This window comes from Sylvia atricapilla, chromosome Z (genome assembly GCF_009819655.1).
Source record: "Sylvia atricapilla isolate bSylAtr1 chromosome Z, bSylAtr1.pri, whole genome shotgun sequence".
NCBI classification, from domain to species: domain Eukaryota; kingdom Metazoa; phylum Chordata; class Aves; order Passeriformes; family Sylviidae; genus Sylvia; species Sylvia atricapilla.
In genome coordinates this window covers 80,826,152-80,846,120 of record NC_089174.1, presented here as the reverse complement: position 1 = coordinate 80,846,120, position 19,969 = coordinate 80,826,152, and the positions used below count along the sequence as shown (strand labels likewise).

General features: G+C 38.6%; 1 protein-coding gene across 1 annotated transcript; it reads right to left on the bottom strand.

Moving 5' to 3' along the window:
• Nucleotides 1-785: 785 nt before the first annotated feature.
• Nucleotides 786-19,581, bottom strand: CDK7 (cyclin dependent kinase 7). Its single transcript, XM_066338418.1, has 12 exons — nucleotides 19,446-19,581; nucleotides 19,186-19,245; nucleotides 16,090-16,123; nucleotides 14,147-14,214; nucleotides 12,228-12,296; nucleotides 10,800-10,910; nucleotides 9,588-9,706; nucleotides 8,487-8,586; nucleotides 6,589-6,675; nucleotides 4,735-4,884; nucleotides 2,939-3,086; nucleotides 786-1,001 (listed from the first exon to the last, which is right to left on the bottom strand). The coding sequence occupies exons 1-12, from the start codon at nucleotides 19,503-19,505 to the stop codon at nucleotides 976-978; spliced, it is 1,032 nt and encodes a 343-aa protein (XP_066194515.1). The 5' UTR covers nucleotides 19,506-19,581; the 3' UTR covers nucleotides 786-975.
• Between the last annotated feature and the right edge of the window lie 388 nt (nucleotides 19,582-19,969).

The window sequence follows — 19,969 nt, the reverse complement described above, 5'->3', positions numbered from 1 at the left end:
TGCAAAATTAGAGAAGAGAATGCTCAGTGTGGTTCAAAGGCAGAGAGATGACAATAACTCAGCAGGTACCTCAGAGATCCACTGCACAACAGCAGTGGGCACACAGCTAAGATGCAGCAACAGCATATATAAGTTTGGTTCTCTCCATTGCAGAAGTTTGGTTACCCAGCAGAAAGTTTGCTGCCTCTCCATGCTGGAATTCAGGCAAAGCTGAGTCCAGTGTCTGCACTATGGACTGTTCTACAGATATAGGCTGACTGTTTCCCCAGCTGGATCTTCCTCCTCTGTCTCTCACTGCAATCTTCAAGACTTTCAAGGAAACAGTATTTCCATGTTCTCAGGTAACTTCTCCTGCAAGACTGGAATAGGAAAAATAATCCTTCCAAACAATTGACATTCAATCTGCACTTCATACTGTTTTCAAGGCACTGGATGTATCTTTGGAGAAGTCTTAATGCATGACTGCTGAGAGTGCATTTGCAAACTCATTTGTTAATACTTGAGCCTATTAACTGGAACAAAAAAAAAAATCTTACCCTTTCCTTACAGGGATACATTTTTATTATAGGTCTAGAAGACAGTCATCCAGTTTAAATATGTTCACCTAAGCAGCATATGAAAAGAAAATGCTATTTGTAGTTTGCCCCCTTAGGATATGTATCTGTACAGGATAGCATGTGATTCAGCACAGAGATTCTGCAAAATTAGTGGTGTACACCTGTAGCCTGCAAGCAGTTTTGACAGTTATTGTCTCAGAGCGTGACTCAAAGCACAAGAGAAAGTAATCTTTTTTCCTCAAAAACACTTTTATTGTAAAAAGAAGCATTAATGAAACTCCTGTGTCAGTAATAAAAGAGTATATTCCTGCTTTATACACAAAAATATTTAAAAATAGCCATCCACCAACTATTACAGTACTTTCAATGGCTGAGGTTCAGGGCATTTTCACTCATTTTCATTCATCATCCACAGCAATCAAAAAATCAGTTTTTTTGGTAATCCTGAAAAGTGTAAATCACATTGTTAGCAAAATATAGAGGTCCAATCCCCTCCTCAAGTTTTGATATTCTCAAGATAAATCTATTTTTAACTGCTAAATTATGTCTAACAATGGCAGTAAGTGATGGACATTTTCTAACAAATCTATGACAGAGTGCTAGAATCAAAGTTCCTTTGAATTGGCATGTATATTCCAAAAGTCACAAAGTCTGTAATTAAGTTTTAATTGCATTTAGGATACATGTAAATATTTCTCTTTGTTCATATAAAATCCTAACCAGTCAACTGTTGATATGAAAAGCTAAGTACCTATTTCTACTTTGAAACCTAAGAAAAGCAAGTTGTTCTAAGGCTTAAACCTGTCCCACCACACACACACATACACACACTCTTAAGGATTTTTCTTATGAGCTGTCAAATCCAGGACAAATTCTTAATCTTAAATATGAATAGAATGCTTTTGGCTTTTTCCCAAACCAATAGTTTTGATATTAGACTCCTTATGCTGAATTAACAGAAGAAAAACTTTAGTGCACCATCCTTTACATCTGTTTTGTGTAGCTACAGCTCTGCAGGAATGCATATTAATAGGACTAGAAATAAGTGTTCTGGGGAAGCATTGCTGCTTTTGGTTAAGGGACAGAGAGGAGATGGGCAGTTATGTCATCACAGAATCAGTATCTCCACTGATCAGAAACAAATGGTAGCAGTAGATACAAGGCATGTATGCTTAATATTTTTCAAAGGCATTCATCCTCTCCTCTCCTGAGAACAGAAGCTGTTTTCTAAGAAGTATTTAAGTTTGGTGAACACAGCCCACAGGCTACAGGGGTTTGTTCTTGTAGAAAAGCAGCACATACAGTGATGGAATGGTCTTTATCCCAGCAGTCAGCTCCCGGTGCCAGTATTTTTAAAGAAGATACCCATCAGTGAGCTCTCAGTCTGTTCTGCCATGTTCTGGAGTGCTACCTCAATAGGGCTAGGGGAAAGAAATGTGCTCTGCAGGATGCAAGAATTTTCTAAGAATTTCAAGAAATGAAATTTGTTTTTCCTGGAAAGTACAATTGCACATTTCCAGCCCCTACAGCAATGTTGTGCTCCAAATTTTTATTTAAACCACAACGAGAGGATCATCCTTCCAAAATTAATCTACTTTTAAATTTAGATGGCAATGCCGTGTAAGAATAGCAAATGAAATCCAAGGCAGAAGATTTACTAGCTCAATCATTGGCTCTCTTCTTTAACATTTGTTGATACTAGAGGAACTATCTTTGAAACCTTCCGGCTCTGTCAGCCCAGCTAAAGCAGTAACAGAACATTATGGAAAAATCCACATTAGAAAATACATCGTATCTTCAATTCCACTTTTGTTGCCTCAAAGATAGGAAATACATGTTACTGTCTGGGGAAGACCGGAGGTGGGTCACAGAAGTGTGCTTAATGTTCCTTACGCAGAGTGATCTTAACAGTTAACTTCCTTACCTTAAGACAGAGTGAGCAGGAATCTCACCTCTGAATCTGATCTACACTCTACAGCCTGTCATTTCACAGAATTTCATGCTATGTTTCAGACACAGTTTCATGCTATGTTTTTAAGTGGTGTGAGGTTAGATTATTTCCACCTGAGTAAGATAGCTCAGCAAAAAGAAAGCCTACCATAACAGCCTATAATTTACTGGGGAGTACCACTCTCCATTACAGAAATTATTGGAATAGGGTTATTTCTTCTAATACATTCCTAAGCATCATTGAAGAGCCTTTTTTGTGCTAATTTTGTTAGAAAAGAGAACTAAGTAATTCTGACTCCAAACTATATATTAAAAGGCTTCAGCCAGTGCCCAGGAATTAGTTTATTTATTCTTCAGTGTTTACAGGACGCATCCTATTCTCTCTGAACATGTAGCTCCTATTTAACACTAGTGTCATATTGCAGAATTACCTTGATCTGTTCCTTCGGTTCTTTTCCTCTTTAAATTTAAAAGTGCATTTTGTTGCTCCTTTGCAGCTTCTGCAGGACAGTTGGGTCTTGGCAGCTGATTTCCTGGGGTGGGGGCTGGTCGGTTACTGAAATACTTATGTTTCAATGCCTTAATGATAATCGAAGAAAAAGAAACAAATAATTAGTATGAACTGCTATTTATAAAGAGATTACAGTGAAATCAAACACTTTCAGTTGGGACTTAAAAACTACTTGAACACTTTTATACTACAGGGTGGCCGTGGGGCATATAAAGATTGTCTGCAATTGCTATCCACCCCACAGGGATCTGTAAAGCAAGGGATAATGGTATACTCCTATTTTTAACTACTGCTCAGACATTATGACAAAACCACATTATTTTGTAAGAAGTCTTGTATAAGTGGCTTCTAGCTCTGAAGAGCTTACATTGTGAATAGACAGATCAGAAGACATGACGACAAAAAAGAAAGTAGGAATAAAGAAAAATTAAAGGAATATTTTTGAAGTCTTGATCAGATTCAAGATCTGGATGCCAGCTGTTTTTGTCAGCTTTTAAGATGGCTCTTTCCCCCATAAAGGAACTGTGCTGTTAAACTGTGTTAACAGAGGTAAACTGTGTGTTTAACTGGGCTGTTTCTACCCTGTAAACTGTGTGAAAGACATCACTCACATTAGAGCAGAAGGCAAACACTACTCAGCAAGATTGGTTTCATGTAGTGGAATTATATACCTTGCCTTAAAATTTAGGAACCATGAAGTGTGGTTAACAAAGTGGCTGTCTCTTAGGTAATCATTACTTGTGCCAGTTACATGATGTTCAGTGTCAGCTATAAATCAAACCAATACAGTAAGCACAAACTGTTTCCTGTCTTAAACTGCGGCATTGTCAATAAAAAGTTTAGACTAGAAAAGTAGTATTTATTCAAGTCACTATCCTACAAATATGACATGAAAAATTACTTCATTCATATGAACTACCACAGAAATGTCTCAAGCATAGCAGAACTAATTATCTGGAAATTTATGCTGAATGTTCTTAAAGATGGTGGCCAAAACAACATGAATGTGCTCTGAAAAAGTTTTATAGTAAAAAGATACAGAACACATGCACTAATCTCCTGGATTCAGATCCAAGCAGCAATGAGGGAGTCCTGGCCCTAAGGAGACAGCTGTTTCTTGCATGCTTCCCTATCAGTGTAAAGTGAGAGAAATACAGATTTCTAACTGCCAACTAGTGTATCTTCCTCATCATAGAAATCAGTATTGAAAACTACAACATTTTGCAAGATTTCTCTTTGAAGACTTCCATTTCTCCCCATGTGGGAGTAGGGAAATCGACAGTATCATGGAAAAGGATAATTAGACAAGAATGATGGTTTAATCACCACAGAATTTTGTGTTTAAAAAGTACCATAAAAGTTTGAAAGACATTGAAGAAGAGATTGGATGAAGTAAGGAGAAAAACCTTTCCAACCTAGGAAATAAGGTAAGATATGTTAAAACTTAATCTTCAAGTTTTAGGTGACTGAATTGAACATGTCAAATATGACTGACTGTTGGAAGGTCATGGCTCATACACATTTTAGTTGTCTACCTTGACTCCACAGTGGAAATGAGGATGCCATACATAGTTCTCTTCAAAAAACACTGGGATTACATTTCTAGTAATTAATGTGTTGTTTCATTTCAAACCTGGTTTACTGGCTTCAAAACACATTTATTTGACATTAACAGTAGTTTAATGAACATTAGGACATAACTCAAGTGTACTATACCTGAGTAGCTGTAACTCTAGTGCAAGGATTGAACGTGAATAAGCCTTGAAGAAGACTGAGCAGATCATCACCTGCTGCACTGAAGATATGTTGAAGTGGCATTCCAGGGAAAGGCTTAAATGCAACATAATCTGGAAGACTTGTCATCCCCTACAAAGACCAAAAATGGAATGTTTTATTCTTACAAAGAGTTAAGCTTTTCATAGAAAGGGAACTTCATATGCCTTTCACCAGAATCAACTTGTCTTTCAAAACACATTGCTAATACTTGGTCACTGAAATAAAATAAATGTAGGAATAGTAGGTCATAAAGGCTTTTTTGAAATAACTGTTACAGTGTGAAACAACCTTCCAAATGATGTGTCCTTCCCTTGCTTTAGTTGTGACTGGTTGTAAAGGAAAACTGCTCAAGGAAGTAGGAAAGGATTTTAGACTAGGTCAGACAAATGAAATGAAACTTCCTTTACTGAACTGACATGGTAAGAGGGAAACTACTTACACAAGAATCAGTCTTCACTCTCTCTACATTAATAGAAGTTAGCTGAACATCATATGCATTTTGATTTTAAATGCATAATTGAAACGTTATATGAGCAATGAGAGGAGGGAAGGAAAATATGCACCAAGCAGTTAAAGAAAAAATTAACTGTGTAATTTTTGTGTCCTCTAGGTATGAAATCAATCCCATTGTGTTCACATGCTACCATAAAAATTACACAGACAATTGTAACTGACAATTACACAAACACAATGTTTTTGTATTGTTTTAAGTATTTAAAGCCTTAGTTGTCACACTTCAAGTTCATCCAAGTAAAATTAAATATTAACAGAAAGTCAAAAATGTGTTCAGCAATAATCATGATAGTAAAGGTTTCAATTATTAAAATGTACATGTTTGGAAATGAACTTGGGAATGCATCTTCTTTGTTGTGTTAGTAAATCTCCTATTCTCTCTTTTCCCCATCTGTATCTTAAATCTTCCTCTCCAAAGGAAACAAAAATGTCATTTGAAAAACCTTCATGCATTCTGTTTATAATTCTGGAGAAATACCAGAATTGTGGGGGGGTTGCAATGCCTCGCACAGCAGTTCTCCATTTGGCTGCAGCTCCATTTCATGATCACATACCATGGCATTCCAGCACCATTTACAATAAGGAAAAGCTGCATGGAGGGGGAGCAGAGGTGAACAAGTCCAGCGAGTGCTTCCACAACTCAACAACAAAAGAAACAGCCTGATCAGGGAATTAAGGCCTCTCTGTGCCTGGTAGCTGGTACAAGTTGTTCTTCAGACATTATGTCCCACTTCCTGTCACTGTTTAATAACCATGGTTAGGTAGGTCATTGTGTGACCAGACACTAAGTTTGGCCTGGTGTTAATCTGCTGTCATCTCAGAGAAAACTGTACCACTAATTTGCATTTGTTTCAGGATCATTGTTTAGGCAAACTGTTCATCCCTAAAGCTATTGGTCTGTGTTTCTTACTAGTCCCAAACTGTAATTTACCAAGGACAACTTAGGTGCCTACAAATGGTTCCTACTTCCAAAAGTGGTTAAAGCCTTCCCGGTTAAAGCATGCTAATTAAACCAAGCATCTCAAAAACATTAAGCAGCAGCAATAATCCCACACCAGCGGACACCGGACACTGCACCAGAAAGGAAATCAAGAAGTGTTGATACTGTTGCTATTGACCAGACCTTTGGCAAGAAAAACAACAAATCTCAGCTGCTTCAGGAGATGAAGCAACTGCCTTCTGAAAAATCTACTCAAGTATTCTGGTGTAACAATTTAATTTCAAGAGGTAAAATAGATAGTATCAAGTAGCAATGTCAGTCTGTTAAACAAAAAGACTCACAGGCCACTGTTCTTCTGTTGGAGTGCCCAGTGTTTCAAATATCCTCGTCAGCTGCTCAAGGTCAGAATCTCCAGGCAAAAAAGGAACCTGGAAGAAGGACACGGCATTTGATTGAATTAACTTCTGAACTTCAATTTTAGAAAGAAGCTTTAAGTGATACCTCATAATTGCAAGGCAAAAATCAGAACTCTGTGTACCATCTTCCCACAAAGAGGTACACTGGATATTTGAGGCATTCTAGTTATGCTCAAATAGAATCTGAAGGTTTTCTGAACCCAGGCTTGGTATCACTGACTTGACAGCAGACAGCTTAAACGTAAGAGTACACCACAATCACATTAATATAAAATTTACTAAACGGAGAAAAGATTTTATATCTCAGTTGTCAGCCTAAAGTCAGTTGGTCATGGTGTTTTTTTTTTCACCACCTGTTTTCTGGAGTTAGCTTTTATATACATTTAAAGTGAATCATAACTGGATTACAGTTAGCCTTATAGTTATACAGTTCGCCTTTCATAAGAATTAGCCTTATGAAATGAAATAAAAGCATGAGGGAGAGTAGAGACCCACTAGGATATAAAACTGTCTGATCAGTGTCACATGTCATTTAAACAAAGCAGAAGACTGAAAAGGGGGTATCTGCCCAGTCCAACTTCTAGCTCACATATCAGGCATACAATGCAAGTAAAAAGAAAGTTGGTAACCAACGCAAATTTACGAAGAGTTAGAGGCAATGTTTAATCAATTAGGACAGAAAAACCATAATGGATATCCCTTGTAGACAGCATACTAAATTGTGTCATCATGAAAGCCCCTTGAATATAAACTGCTTTCATAAAAACTCCCAGAAGCTGTGTTGTCCAGAAAAAGGATGCATACATTTCAAAATATCACAGTGATAAAAACTGAACCATAATACATTTTCTGTTTTGTGACAAATCAAAGAACCAACTGAATTCAAGAATTACTGGCTTACTAACTTGGCTTAAATGTATTCAACTTCAGCAGGTCTAATGCATATTTATGGACCCATTACCAGTGGCTGCTTCAAGAGTCCCTGTACATTTCCATATCTCAACTGCCAACAAAACTGAACCAGCACACCTATTTGGTGTGACCAATCAAGGCAAAAGGTTTCTTTCAAGGTGTTTTCACACAGAAGGTTCTCCAGTCTGGTTATGATAGGGCCATAAAAGCATTCAAAGGTGCAGAAACCAAGCAGCAGCCACTTAGTCATGGAGGATATATTAGACTGCAGGCTGGTTACTTCATGCCTTCAGCCGTGTCTGTAACCCAGCCCTCCACTGCTCCCCTCACACTTTAATGTTTTCTCCAAAGAGCTGTATAATAAACATTCTACTTCAGTGGAAAATACCCAAGGACCATTACATTTGTGTACCACACTGAGGAGTGCCATAGAATTATCCTGATGTTAACCTTCAGCTTCATTTCAACATTGTCAACTAAATGAAGTTTAGAAAAACAGTCTTCCATTCATTTCGAATAAACCCACAATTAAGAAACTGGTGATTATAATTGAGGAACAGTGTAAAAAGGACAGTCCATGCACATGTCTGTGATGTTACATTTCTAGAAGTGCAGTGAAATAAAATGTGTCTGTGGACTGCAAGAGTCCACTACTTGACCTCTCCCAAGATAAGACTAAGACAGTTTGTGGCAACTTTTTTACCCAGTTGTTTTTAAAGACTTCTAATGCTTGTGATGTTTAAGAAGTCTCAGTCTATTCCAAAAAACACTTTCATTACACTTAACAAGCTTTTGGAAAGTTCCTTCTAGCCCGTGTTCACATTATGCTTTTAGCAGGAAAAAAAAGTCATAAAAAGTTGTAGTGAATGGAAGGGCAGGTACAAAATGCTTATTTACATTTCAGTACTTACTCTGAGGAGCAATTCAGCTAAAATACAACCAACAGCCCACAAGTCAACGCCAACACCATACATTCTAGCCCCAAACAATAATTCTGGGGCTCGGTACCACCTGAAAAGGAAAACACATTTTGGAAGAATTACCTGCCTTTGCTCATATGAAATGCTACGTCTTGTTGCAATGCAAAAGCTTAAAAAAAGGGTGTTACTTCTGCCTATATACTTATCAGACATTGAAGAGCTGTATTCTGCAAAGTGTTTTGTTTAAGAAAGAATTAACAAATCTGTGCACACCTCACCATAGGGTCATGTACAATCACAGATTAACTGCAGTTTCAACTGACCTGACTACAGTACTGAATTGCAGACCTGCAAGGAAGAAAGTTCTTAACATACAGGTAAACTGAAATTTTCTTAAAATTTTATGTTGAATGAATCACAGCAACACAGAATTCCTCCTATCCTCCAAGAATCTCTGTATCAACAGACCTAAGTATAGAGACTGCTTTTATGCAAAATGAGCCTTATTGTGTTGAAACAACTACTCACACAGCCTAAGAACAATCAAGTTTAATGAAATGACACTTCATTTGACACTGTAGAACTTCTGTTTTGAATAAAGGTGTTAAACTAGCTTTGCCTGAATAGTTTTAGCATCACAGTAACAACACATTGCATATTTTGCAGCCCCACTTTTTACAGCATACTTTAAATAAGCATGTCATAAAAAATACTTATAAAAATTTTAATTGGTTCAAGTGTTTGTCTCAAAAAAGGTAATGTGACTAGCTCCAAAAATGGTTCTCGGTCTTGTGACTGGCAGAAAGTAGCAGCTATCTTGCTCCAGAATCCAGGCTTATAAGTAGATATATACCATTTCCGCTCATTTAGAATGAGTATTATTTTGACAGATACAAGAACCACCACTAACAGTTCTTATGGAGACTTTGTTTGGAGGCTTTGTAAAACCTCTTCGTGGTTTTATTATGCAGCTCTTGCCACATCACATGAGCAGATGCCACTCTGAATATGTTGATTTGACATGACATATTTCAAGAAACACCTGTAAAACAACTAAACAGTCTCTGTGTAAGAAACAAAATAGTGTCTTACCTTGTTACTACCTGATGAGTATAAATTCTATTTGGGCTTCCAAAAGATTTTGCCAAGCCAAAGTCAGCTAATTTTAAAACTCCATTTTCATCTAACAACAAGTTATTTGGTTTCAGATCCTGCCAGTATAGAAAAGAAATAATGAGATTTGTCAGTCTTGATAAAAACAGACATATTCTGAATCTTCTGGCAGACATGCCATTGTAAAATGAAAACATTGTATTGTAAAGTGAAAGATTTGATTCTATCCTAAAACATACACTGTGAGTAAAAAAAATTAAACCTCTCAGGAAATAAGTCTTATATGATATGATATATGAAAATCATAGTGAGACAAAACCATTTGAATATGAACACATTTAAGTTGCAGAGTTTAAAAAAGCCTTTTGATACATTTTACCTTTTCTACAGATACAGCAGTTATGTTATCTGCACTGCTGCCAACTGAATAATAAAAAGACCAGGCCAAATCATGGCAAAAATCATGGAAGTCACATAGTTCTGTAAAGTAGCAGTGTATTGTGGGTTGACCTCTGGCCAACAAAAAAGTATCCACACAGCCATTTGCTCTTTATATTCTCATCCCATCCACCACCTTCAGGAGTACAGGGGAGAGAAGATCAAAAGTAAGAAAACTGTAGGAGCAGTTTAAAGGCAGTTTAACACATGAAGGAAGAACCAAAAATCCAAGCAAACAAGCAAAGCCATGGAAATTCTTCACCACCTCTCAAAAGGAGAGTGAATACACAGTCTTCCAACAACAACCAGCTTGGAAACCAAAATTCCTCCTTTTTCCTCTACCCTAGCTGTGTCTCCTCCTTACATCTTGCCCCAGCCCTATTTATCAGGGCAAGGGCAGAGTGGGAAAAAAGAAGAAAGCCTTGATTGACATGGCCTGATAAAAAGCAGAAAACCTTAAGTTCAGCTGCTGTGAAAAAAGTTCAATCCATTCCAGGCAGGCCCAGTTCACAGTAACAATTAAAGTTGCCTCTAACTGAAAAACTTTTTCTGTACGTGTCAAAGTCATAACTACATCAGTAAATCTTAACATTTCTGGTACTGCTATTATCTCTCCAAAACATGAGCAAATATGAATTCTTACGGAATGAGAATGTCTGAATTCCAAAACTATCTTTATTAGGCTTTAGACTCTAAATCCACCAATGTGATTTTTGTTTCAGGATGAAGGCTGTCAATTTAGTATATGCTTACCCTGTGTAGAATCCAATGCTGATGTAAATATTCCAGTCCTTGAAGTGTCATTAGCATATATGCCTTGATGTGAGACTGTGTCAACACAATACTTGTATCCTTTATAATAACCTGCAAAGTGTTAAAGTCATAGTAAAGCGCAGCACACAAGACAAACTTATTTCTATTCTTTCAGCTCAAAAGTTATTTCAGCCTTTAGGATAGGCTTCAAATTGGCAGTCACATGTTCTCCACCATTTCACCCTTTTCCAGAAAAATAGGTCAGTTCTGGAGATCAGAAACTGAAATTGGGAGTCCAGATAGCTTATGTGAACTTTGCATAACCTAACAATGAAAAAAATATGAGGGAAACAGAAATTTAGTATTTAATCTCAGTTCCATGTTGATAGCCAAACTTCCAAGACAAAGATGTACACATTCAAATGATAAATGTGCCAGTAAACTTGAAATTCTGTTTCCTCTTACTCCTTCTTTCTCTTTGCAACCTATGCAACTCATCTTTGTAAATACAATGGTTTCCTCTTCTATTTCCAAAAAGACTAGAGGGTATGTATTTTTTAAAAATCTACTTGAGTTTTCTATATTCTTCTACTTTTAACATTAAAATTCTATGCAAACAACCCAAAGCTTGTTTGTTAGTACTACTGTCCTGTTCGGTAATAGTCCTCCATAAGTTGAGTTACAGAGGAACTAAGACTGTATAAATTTCATGTATGCAGCATATGCTTAATCACAACAGGCAGCAGTCTCACTGGCAGCCTGAGTGACACCACAATACAGTTTTAAAGACTGCACACCACAGTAATATGCAGTATTAGACTATTTAATTTCAATTTGTACACAAATTTTCTTCATCTCTAAACTTTGCAGAGCTACTATGCAAACAGAATGAATCCTCTAAAAGTCTACTCATTGCTAACTTCTATTAGCAAAAATTTGACCTAACCTTTTCAAGTTATGGATTCACCTAAATTTCAGCAAGCCTGTATCTGTAAGGGACTGATTTACAATTACCTAGCAGTGCTACATTTGAAAACACATTTTAAGTGCACGTGATTTTACTACCAGCTCATTTCTTACTATATTTTAGTGTCACACTTACATGAACACGTTAGATATTATGCTTATCAACTGTATTTCAGAAACAATGGTCTGTGCCAGACATTCTATACTCTGACTGAAGTTCCAGAAAACTAATACAGTAAACACAATTTGTTCTTTAAGATAATGCTGACAAGTATTTAAAAGCAAAGGAATCAATCAAATGAGAACTCATAAAAACTGAGATTACTCAAGCTACTTTTAAGACATGATCTTCATTAACCGACATAATAAAAACCTTTCTAATATGGGCAAATATAAGCCTGCTAAAGCAGCACTTTCATAAACCATCTTAAGATACTGAAACAAAGTCTTTATATATCTTACCTCTAGATCTGTTTCCATAAAATCAAACACCAAACTAATATTCGACTTATGTCCAAATGCATCAAGAAGCTGCAAAACAAAATACATTATGATTTGATTCTTCCAGTTTTCTGAAATTCAACACCCCTGTAGTCTGCATGTGGATTTTCAGCTTATTGAGAACTGGTTTAAGTTTTTTGACTTGTAACACAAAAATTCTTATTCAGTTTAGCTTCTCAACTCAGTTTCAAAACCAGAAAAAAATCCCCATTAAGTATGGAAACAACATTTTACATTATTGCCTTTCCTTACTGGAGATAAGAAAAAAGAGAAAGCATTAACTTTATCATGTTAACCACAACACATAATGTCATGCGCGCCTTGTTTTCAAAACATTGCTGTTCTACAAAACTCCTACCCTTTACTGAGATAAGACCAAGTTTGCCCATGGATTCAGCTCTGTGTTTTTGCTTCCTGTAAGCATGCAGTACTTAGAAACTTTAAGTGTTAGGCTTATTAACTTCAGCTATTTTTAGATGTGTATTCATTTTTGTAGCTAGATTTCCAAGATAAACAAAACTCTTTGGAGAACATCCAAGCAGCCCTTCCTTAGGATGAAGATGTCTAACCACACAATCGATTTCTAACTTGAGATAACACAAGCATGATGTTGAGCAAAAGCAAGAGATTATCTAGCCTGGTATTCTTCCTTCAAGATGAGGAAGGTATGTTCGCCCTGGTGCAGCTCATTCCTTACTTTCAGCATGGGGACCACATTAATTGGCAAATTGCAAGATATCTGTTTGAATAGTTCATAACAGCAGTGACTGTGCCCCTTATACTTCCAAAACCCATAAAATTTTTATAAGGAATACTAAGGGGGGAACAACACTGTCTCTTGTTTTTGGACCCTGCTTGTGGAACTCCTGATCATAAATTTGTCTAACTCTTTTTCGAACTGTTGATGCAATTTGCTTCTACGTGGCCCATGGTACCACATCCTATAAATTCACTGCACACTGAGTGAAGCAGTACAATTTCCACTCCTGCTGCCCACAGATTTAAATACATCTCTAGTTTCTAGGACAATGGGGTTTGGAAGTATCAGTTCTGTGTGGACACTACCTATTATCTTTCTTACTATATTTTAGTGTCACACTTACATGAATACGTTTGATATTACGCTTATGAACTGCATTCCAGAAACAATGGTCTGTGCCAGAGGTTCTACACTGACTGAAGTTCCAGAAAACTAATATAGTAAACACACTATAGGTGTGTTTTATAGACCTCCCCATTCCCAGCCTTTCTCTCTCCAAAGTGATGAATATGCTCCATCCCTTTGCAATTTTAGTTGCCCTCCTCTGCATATTCTCTAACCTCAACAGCTAAAGTAATCACTTGAAAGTAGGTTCACAATCCAGAAGAAAACCATATTTCCACTTTGAAAAGTATATGGAAAATTCATATTTCATTTCACACTTTTTGATTATCACTATGAGCTAACTTTAAAATGCCTTTACTGTAGGTGTAAGTCTACCAAAATGCAACTGAAACTGAAAAGGTACCAGTTTTAATCCTTCCAAAAGAAGGAAGCCTCACATCTGTGTGCTAAAATAATCACATCACTAATATGCCATGTGACTTTCCCTTTACCATTGCACTGCCTGCTTTTTGTCACCAGTTCCATATGAAGCAAGCAATCAGCTAAATTCAGTACTGTGTTCATTAGCAAATCTATCAGAGATGCAAAATCAAGTGATTTACATTTTCACAATTCTTCCACTATTAGTATCTGTGTAGGCCCCTGCTAAAAACGAAAAGGACTTAAAAAAAAATACTTTGCCTTTGATATTGAAATAAGCACATTGCTGTAATAATTGTTGAACTACTGAAAGCATTTGAAGATTGATTCTAGAACTAGCATTTGTTTTACTTACACCAATAATATTTGGATGGCTTAGCTCCTGTAACAGTTTTATCTCCCTGAGTGCTGTCCTGTTGATTCCTACATTGATGGAAAGAGGAAAAGAAGATGAAAGAACAAAACAAAACCATTAGATTTTGGATAAGCTCCAAATAAACCTGTCTTCTGCTAGTTTCTGCATATAAATAATTCTGCTACTCACAGACTATTTACTACAACAAATTACATTCTTAACACTTGACAAATTTCTAAATAACAAGGATATTGCCATAACCAAGTAAATTGCTGCAAAATGAATGTGGGCATAAACTTTCTCCCAGAGCAAGTCCATTTCACATCATCATAATCTGATCTAGATCACGAAGCAACCCGTCTACATTTAGGCAAAAAGGGAAAGGCCTATAAAAAAAAATCACCTTTTTCAAGGTATTGAAAGGCTTACTTTAATTTTAAAGAAAAGTTTTATCTTGCAAACATCAGTCCCTCAACTTGTCTCACTTCCAGAGGGAGGCATACAGTCAAACCTCATGAATAAATCTTTTCTTTTTGACATAGTGTTATTTAATAATGCAAGGTACATGTTTTTAATTTTTCTACATTCATGCTGTAGCATATATAAGGCATAAGAGAGTGACCAAAACCTGCTTAGTCTTGTTTGAATCTTCTTATAAGCAGATTTTACAAAGGAAAAACCAGAGGCCACCAGGGAGCAAATGGTGTCCTTCAGCAGTCACACTGATGGCACTGTATCAAACCATGATTCTTGCAGGGTAACAATTCCTACAAAAATGCTAGTATGTGTGGCTTGTATGAAAACTGGCAAGGAAATACCCCTGTATATCATATCATGCAGGAAGCTGCAGCTGCCTATGAGCTGAAAAACAGCGCTCTCCTAAACCCTGGGATACGAGTCAATGCTAAGACTAACAGTATTTTGGGCTAAGGTACATGGATTACTTTACATTCCTACTTTGCCTGTTTTAATTACCTGTTTTGGAATCAAATTAACAAAGGCTGCTTTTGGGTGGGCACAGTCTTAGAAGAAAACAAAAAACTGTGCCATGTTATCAGACAACACAGAGAAAGCAGATATGATAATTACTTTTAATAATAACATCTTTCATCTACAGCTTGACACTGTAGCTGCCAGAAGTAATGACTGTCCCTAAGGGCCATCAGGCCACTGAAGGCCAGGTGGATCATGACTCTCAGGCAGCTGGCTCAATTGTGAGACTCTGGGATGAGTGATCAGTTTCCTTTCAAAAGAAAAGAACTGGAGAGTTGACAGCAGAGGCTCTTCACTGGAGAGCTTGTAACCTGACGAAGGAGTCCTGAAGGACAGGAGCCTGCACACAAACAAAATTCTGCTGCAGCTCACAGACCATAATAGAAGGCCAAGATTACTTGTTTTCAGTTTGCCATATCCATGCCTAGAGGCACAGGGCTGGTCAGAACACATGCTCTACAGTGCTGAACAAAAAAAAAAATGGACACAGAGACAAGAATTTTGATCTTGTTTTTAGGCAAGACTTTTGATCTTGCTTTCATCCACTTTTGCCTCTGAACACAAAAACAGAACAAAGGAAACATCTGAAAACACACACAAATACTCCCGCTCACCTTACATACTTAAGGCATAGGGATGTATTTATATAAGAAGGTATTCTAAACTCAGTGCTCTTGTTATTATTACTGTTATTCTATGCCATATTCATGTTTGAATTCCATTAAAACTGAGAAGTTACATACTTATATTTAGACATAGACTATGCATGCAGGTGTCTATGTGGCTTTTGGTTGTCCCAGCAGGTTGTGAAGCAAACCTCTGCTAAGCCTCACTGCAGGCAATGAGCTCAATTTTCTCAGCCAGTGGTATGGGAAATTAATCTATCAACTCACAAAAGCAAAACAAACAAAACACAGCTTCTACAGGCATGAATTTGTTTTAAAACTCACCATCTTTAGCTTCTGATCTATGCCCCAGTTTAATCTGAAAATAAATATTTCATGTTAAGTAAGATTAAGAGGGTGTGGAATACATTTTTTAGTATTGCTCCTCCAAGACAATGAGTTTTAGAATAATGAAGCACTTTACCAACTGGGTTGGTTTTAATTGGGGTTTATTCCCCCCTCAAAAAAATAACTGTCTCTACAGCATTCGTTTTTAGAAAAAAATAACCACGATGGCAGTAAAACCAGACATAAATGCTAAGCGACAGCATAAACTGCTTTGTAGCCACAAAGCTTCATTATATCACTAATGAGCTTCTCCTCAGGGAGAAATAAGAGCTAAGTAATTGACAGTTATCTTAGAATGATTCTAGGAAAATTAGCATAGGCTGTAAACTTGGGCTGACTCTACGTCCTTTTGTCTCAATCATCTAATGCCCTGAAATTTCAAGTCCAGAATCCTACCACTGATATTTCCAGATAATAGAAGAAAACATTCTGATACAACAAAGAGTGCTCCTCACCACAGCCTCTTACCATGAGCAACCATACAAGAGAAGTACTGCAATGCTACAAGGGATTAGTGCAATAAACAAAATTACTTACTATTGACACAATTCAGCTGGTTGAGTCTTTAACTACCACTGTAACATGCATTTTTCATTCCTTTAAAAGAACAGCTGAAGACCCATTTTTAATACAGAAACTTCCTGCAATCCCTTCAGATAGTAACAAGTGAAACGCTTTATGACAATGTAAACATTTTCATCATTTGTATGCAAAAAACCATGTTGAAGATCCAAGATCACTTTTGTCATATTTTATCAAAAAAACTATCATACTGGCTAAGGGACATTACTGGAAAACTCTCCAGTCTAGTAGGGCACTCTGATCATTATTCATTATTGGTTGTTCAAGATGGCAGCAACACAGTAACAAATAAAAGAATGAGGGCACTCAAAAGAGACTTCAGGGCCCAGGATAATTGATAGAATGATAGCGATTTCCTCAATCCTTCTGGTTATCAAGAAATAATACTGATAGGAACAGGCAGTTCCATGAGATTGACATGTGGTTGAGGATGGTGTCATCAGAAAAACTTTGGGATTATCTATTCAGCACCTGTTCTACTGACACCTTTCTGAGAGTGGCAAAAGAGCTCTAGCACAGGAGCTAGCAGGGCTCATTGACAGAGCTTTAAACTGGCTTGGAAAGGGGAAAAGGAAAATACCCAGCTTGCCAGTGATGGTCAGTGGGACAGTGTGTCAAAACCTGGGGAAATGAACACTAATGGGCCACCTCAATCTGCTTCACGAGGTGTTGGCTCCAAAGGACCATCCCTGAAATCTTTCTCTACCACTACACTACACTAGCATAAAGAAAAAACAAGAGCAGCTCAATGCTTTGACTCAGTCCCAGGGATTTGATATCACTGACTTAAATGAAACCTGGTGACTGGAGTGCCCTGTTGGGCAGCTCCAGGCTCTTCAGGAGACGTGCACAGGACACAAGAGGCAGGGGGTGGCTTCATGTGTGATGGAAGGACTGGAACTACAGAACTTACAGCTGGCAGTGGTGCAGCTGAGAGCCTCTGGACAGAAATAAGGGGACAAATAACATGGACATCATTGTTGGAGTCTGCTACAGACCCTCCAGCCAGAATAATGACACCAGTGAATTGTTCTTTGAGGAACTGAGGGATGCCTTTAAATCAACTGCCCTTGTTCTTATGGAGGACTTCAACTTGCCAGAAATCAACTGGAAGCATCATACAACAAGTACAGCCTGGATCAGAAGATTCCTAAAAACCTGGACAATTTGGTGGAAAATGTCCGAAGGCAGGTGACTCAAAAAGATGCTGTCTTTAATCCGCTGCTTGTCAACAGAGAGAATCCCATGAACAAAGTGGAAACTGGGGCCATATTTGCCTCAGCAATCACAAAGCCATTGCATTTAAAATCTCTGTTGACAGTAGGAAAGTACCAGCAAAACTTCACCCCTGGGCATGAGGAGAGCAGACTTCGGGCTGCTCATGGAATTAGTAAGTAAAGTCCTCTGGAAAGCATTTGGGAAAACATTTTTGCAGGTGCTGGGCTCCATCAATGCTGACCACTTTTTAAGCATTACCTCTTAAGGGCACAAGAGCAGGCATTTCCCAAATGTCACAAGTCAAGCAGATGAGGCAGAAGGCCAACTTGGCCGAACAGGGATGTCCTCTTGAATATAAGATAAAAAATGAAGATGTATGCCCAGTGGAAGAAGGATCAGGTGACATGGGAAGAATACAGAGATGCTGCTTGCCACTTCAGCATTTATAAGAAAGGCAATCAACATGAGAGGCCAACTTCGGTGGACAAAGCTGCAGGAAACAAGGTTTTGCTAATTCAATTATTCAGGAAACCATTTGTCCAAGAATGACAGGCCTTCAGGTAATAGCATGAAGCTGATTCAGAAGGGGTTTAAGGATGGATATTCAGAAAAGATTCTTAATCCAGAGGAGCTAGGCACTGGAACAGGCTTCCCAGGGAAGTGGGCATGGCACCAAACCATGAGATACCAAGAGGTGTTTGGACAATTGTCTTGGGCACATGGTGCAATCATTGCACTGTCTTGCACAGGGATGAGTGCTGGACTTAATGATTTTGATGGGTTCCTTACAGTCCCGCATATTCTATGATTCTATAAATTTTAAGGAACTTAATAAAGGATAACGTTCTAGACTGAAGGAAATTTGGCACAGCAGTAGGAAAGATTTCAAATAAAAGGAAAAAAAAAAGCCACTATCAAGGTACAGTAAAGTCAGCAGTTTAGAAAGGGGTGTGTGTCTGCTGGTTTGTTCGCTGAATAAACCTAACAAAGAACCAGAAATTCAAGTCACAACGCTTCAGAAACTCAGAAACGCAGCAAAGCTACTCCCTCTTCTGGGGTGGGGTAGCATTACAGACGGGTTAACCAGATCATTTAAAGGAACTTCTCTAGAAACAAAAATGCGTATTATGCCATTTTCCATCAAGTCGGTTAAAAAAAAGTCGTAGGTAGGTCAAGAACAACTGGACATCTGATGACACGCTTCTCAGAACGAGAAGGCGTTCTGACACTTACCTTCTTTATGGCCACGATTTGGTTGTTCGTTTTGTCCTTGGCTTTATAGACGGTGGCGAACTAGGACAGAGAGAGACGCTGCCGTGAGCAGGGCCTGACAGACTGCGCGACAGAGGCCGCCGAGCCCTCCTCAGCCCCGGGGCGGGCACCGCCCGGCCCCCGCGCCCCGCTCCCACCGCGGGCGGGCGGCGACACGGGACAGACCCCGCCGGGCTGCTGCAGCTCCGGGCCCGCGGGCGGCCCCCGCCGCGGTCGCTCACCTGCCCCTCCCCGAGGAAGTCAAGCTTCTCGTAGCGCTTGGCGCGGGTCCGGGCATCCATAGCCGGCGGGAAGCGGGGCGGGAAGCGGCCCGGCGGCGGCGCGGCCCGGCTCTTTCAACCCGCGGCCGCGCCGCTTCCGGCCCGGCCCCGCCCCTGCGCGTGCTGCGGCGCCGGCAAGGCGCATGCGCCGTTCCGCACGCTCTCCGTCATCGGCCTTTCGCTCCGCGGTGATCGCTGCGCGCTGCAACCCTGAGCGCTACACCCCAGGAGCTGCTTCTGCCTTCACCCTGGTATCACGGCTGACATTCGGGCAAATTTCTGTATGCTCTCTGCGTAGAGATAGTTTTTTTTTAACTAAAAAGTGTTATTCTCTAGAAAGAGTGCTCTCAGGCACTTCGTTAAGTTCTACTGGAAATTCTTAATTATATAGTTTCTTCATTATGAAGAATTAGCTACAATAAAACTTTAAGTACTTAAAACTACCATTCAATAGCCATCAGAGGTAAATACTGGAGAAATTCTCA

What these genes read in the sequence shown, in the direction of transcription:
- CDK7 (XM_066338418.1), bottom strand. Translation starts at nt 19,505, where the DNA reads ATGGATGCCCGGACCCGCGCCAAGCGCTACGAGAAGCTTGACTTCCTC. An exon ending in ACTTCCTCGGGGAGGGGCAG is followed by an intron (nt 19,246 to 19,445) that starts GTGAGCGACCGC and finishes TCTCTGTCCTAG; the next exon opens with TTCGCCACCGTCTATAAAGC. An exon ending in TAGATCAGAAGCTAAAGATG is followed by an intron (nt 14,215 to 16,089) that starts GTGAGTTTTAAA and finishes CCATCAATGTAG; the next exon opens with GAATCAACAGGACAGCACTC.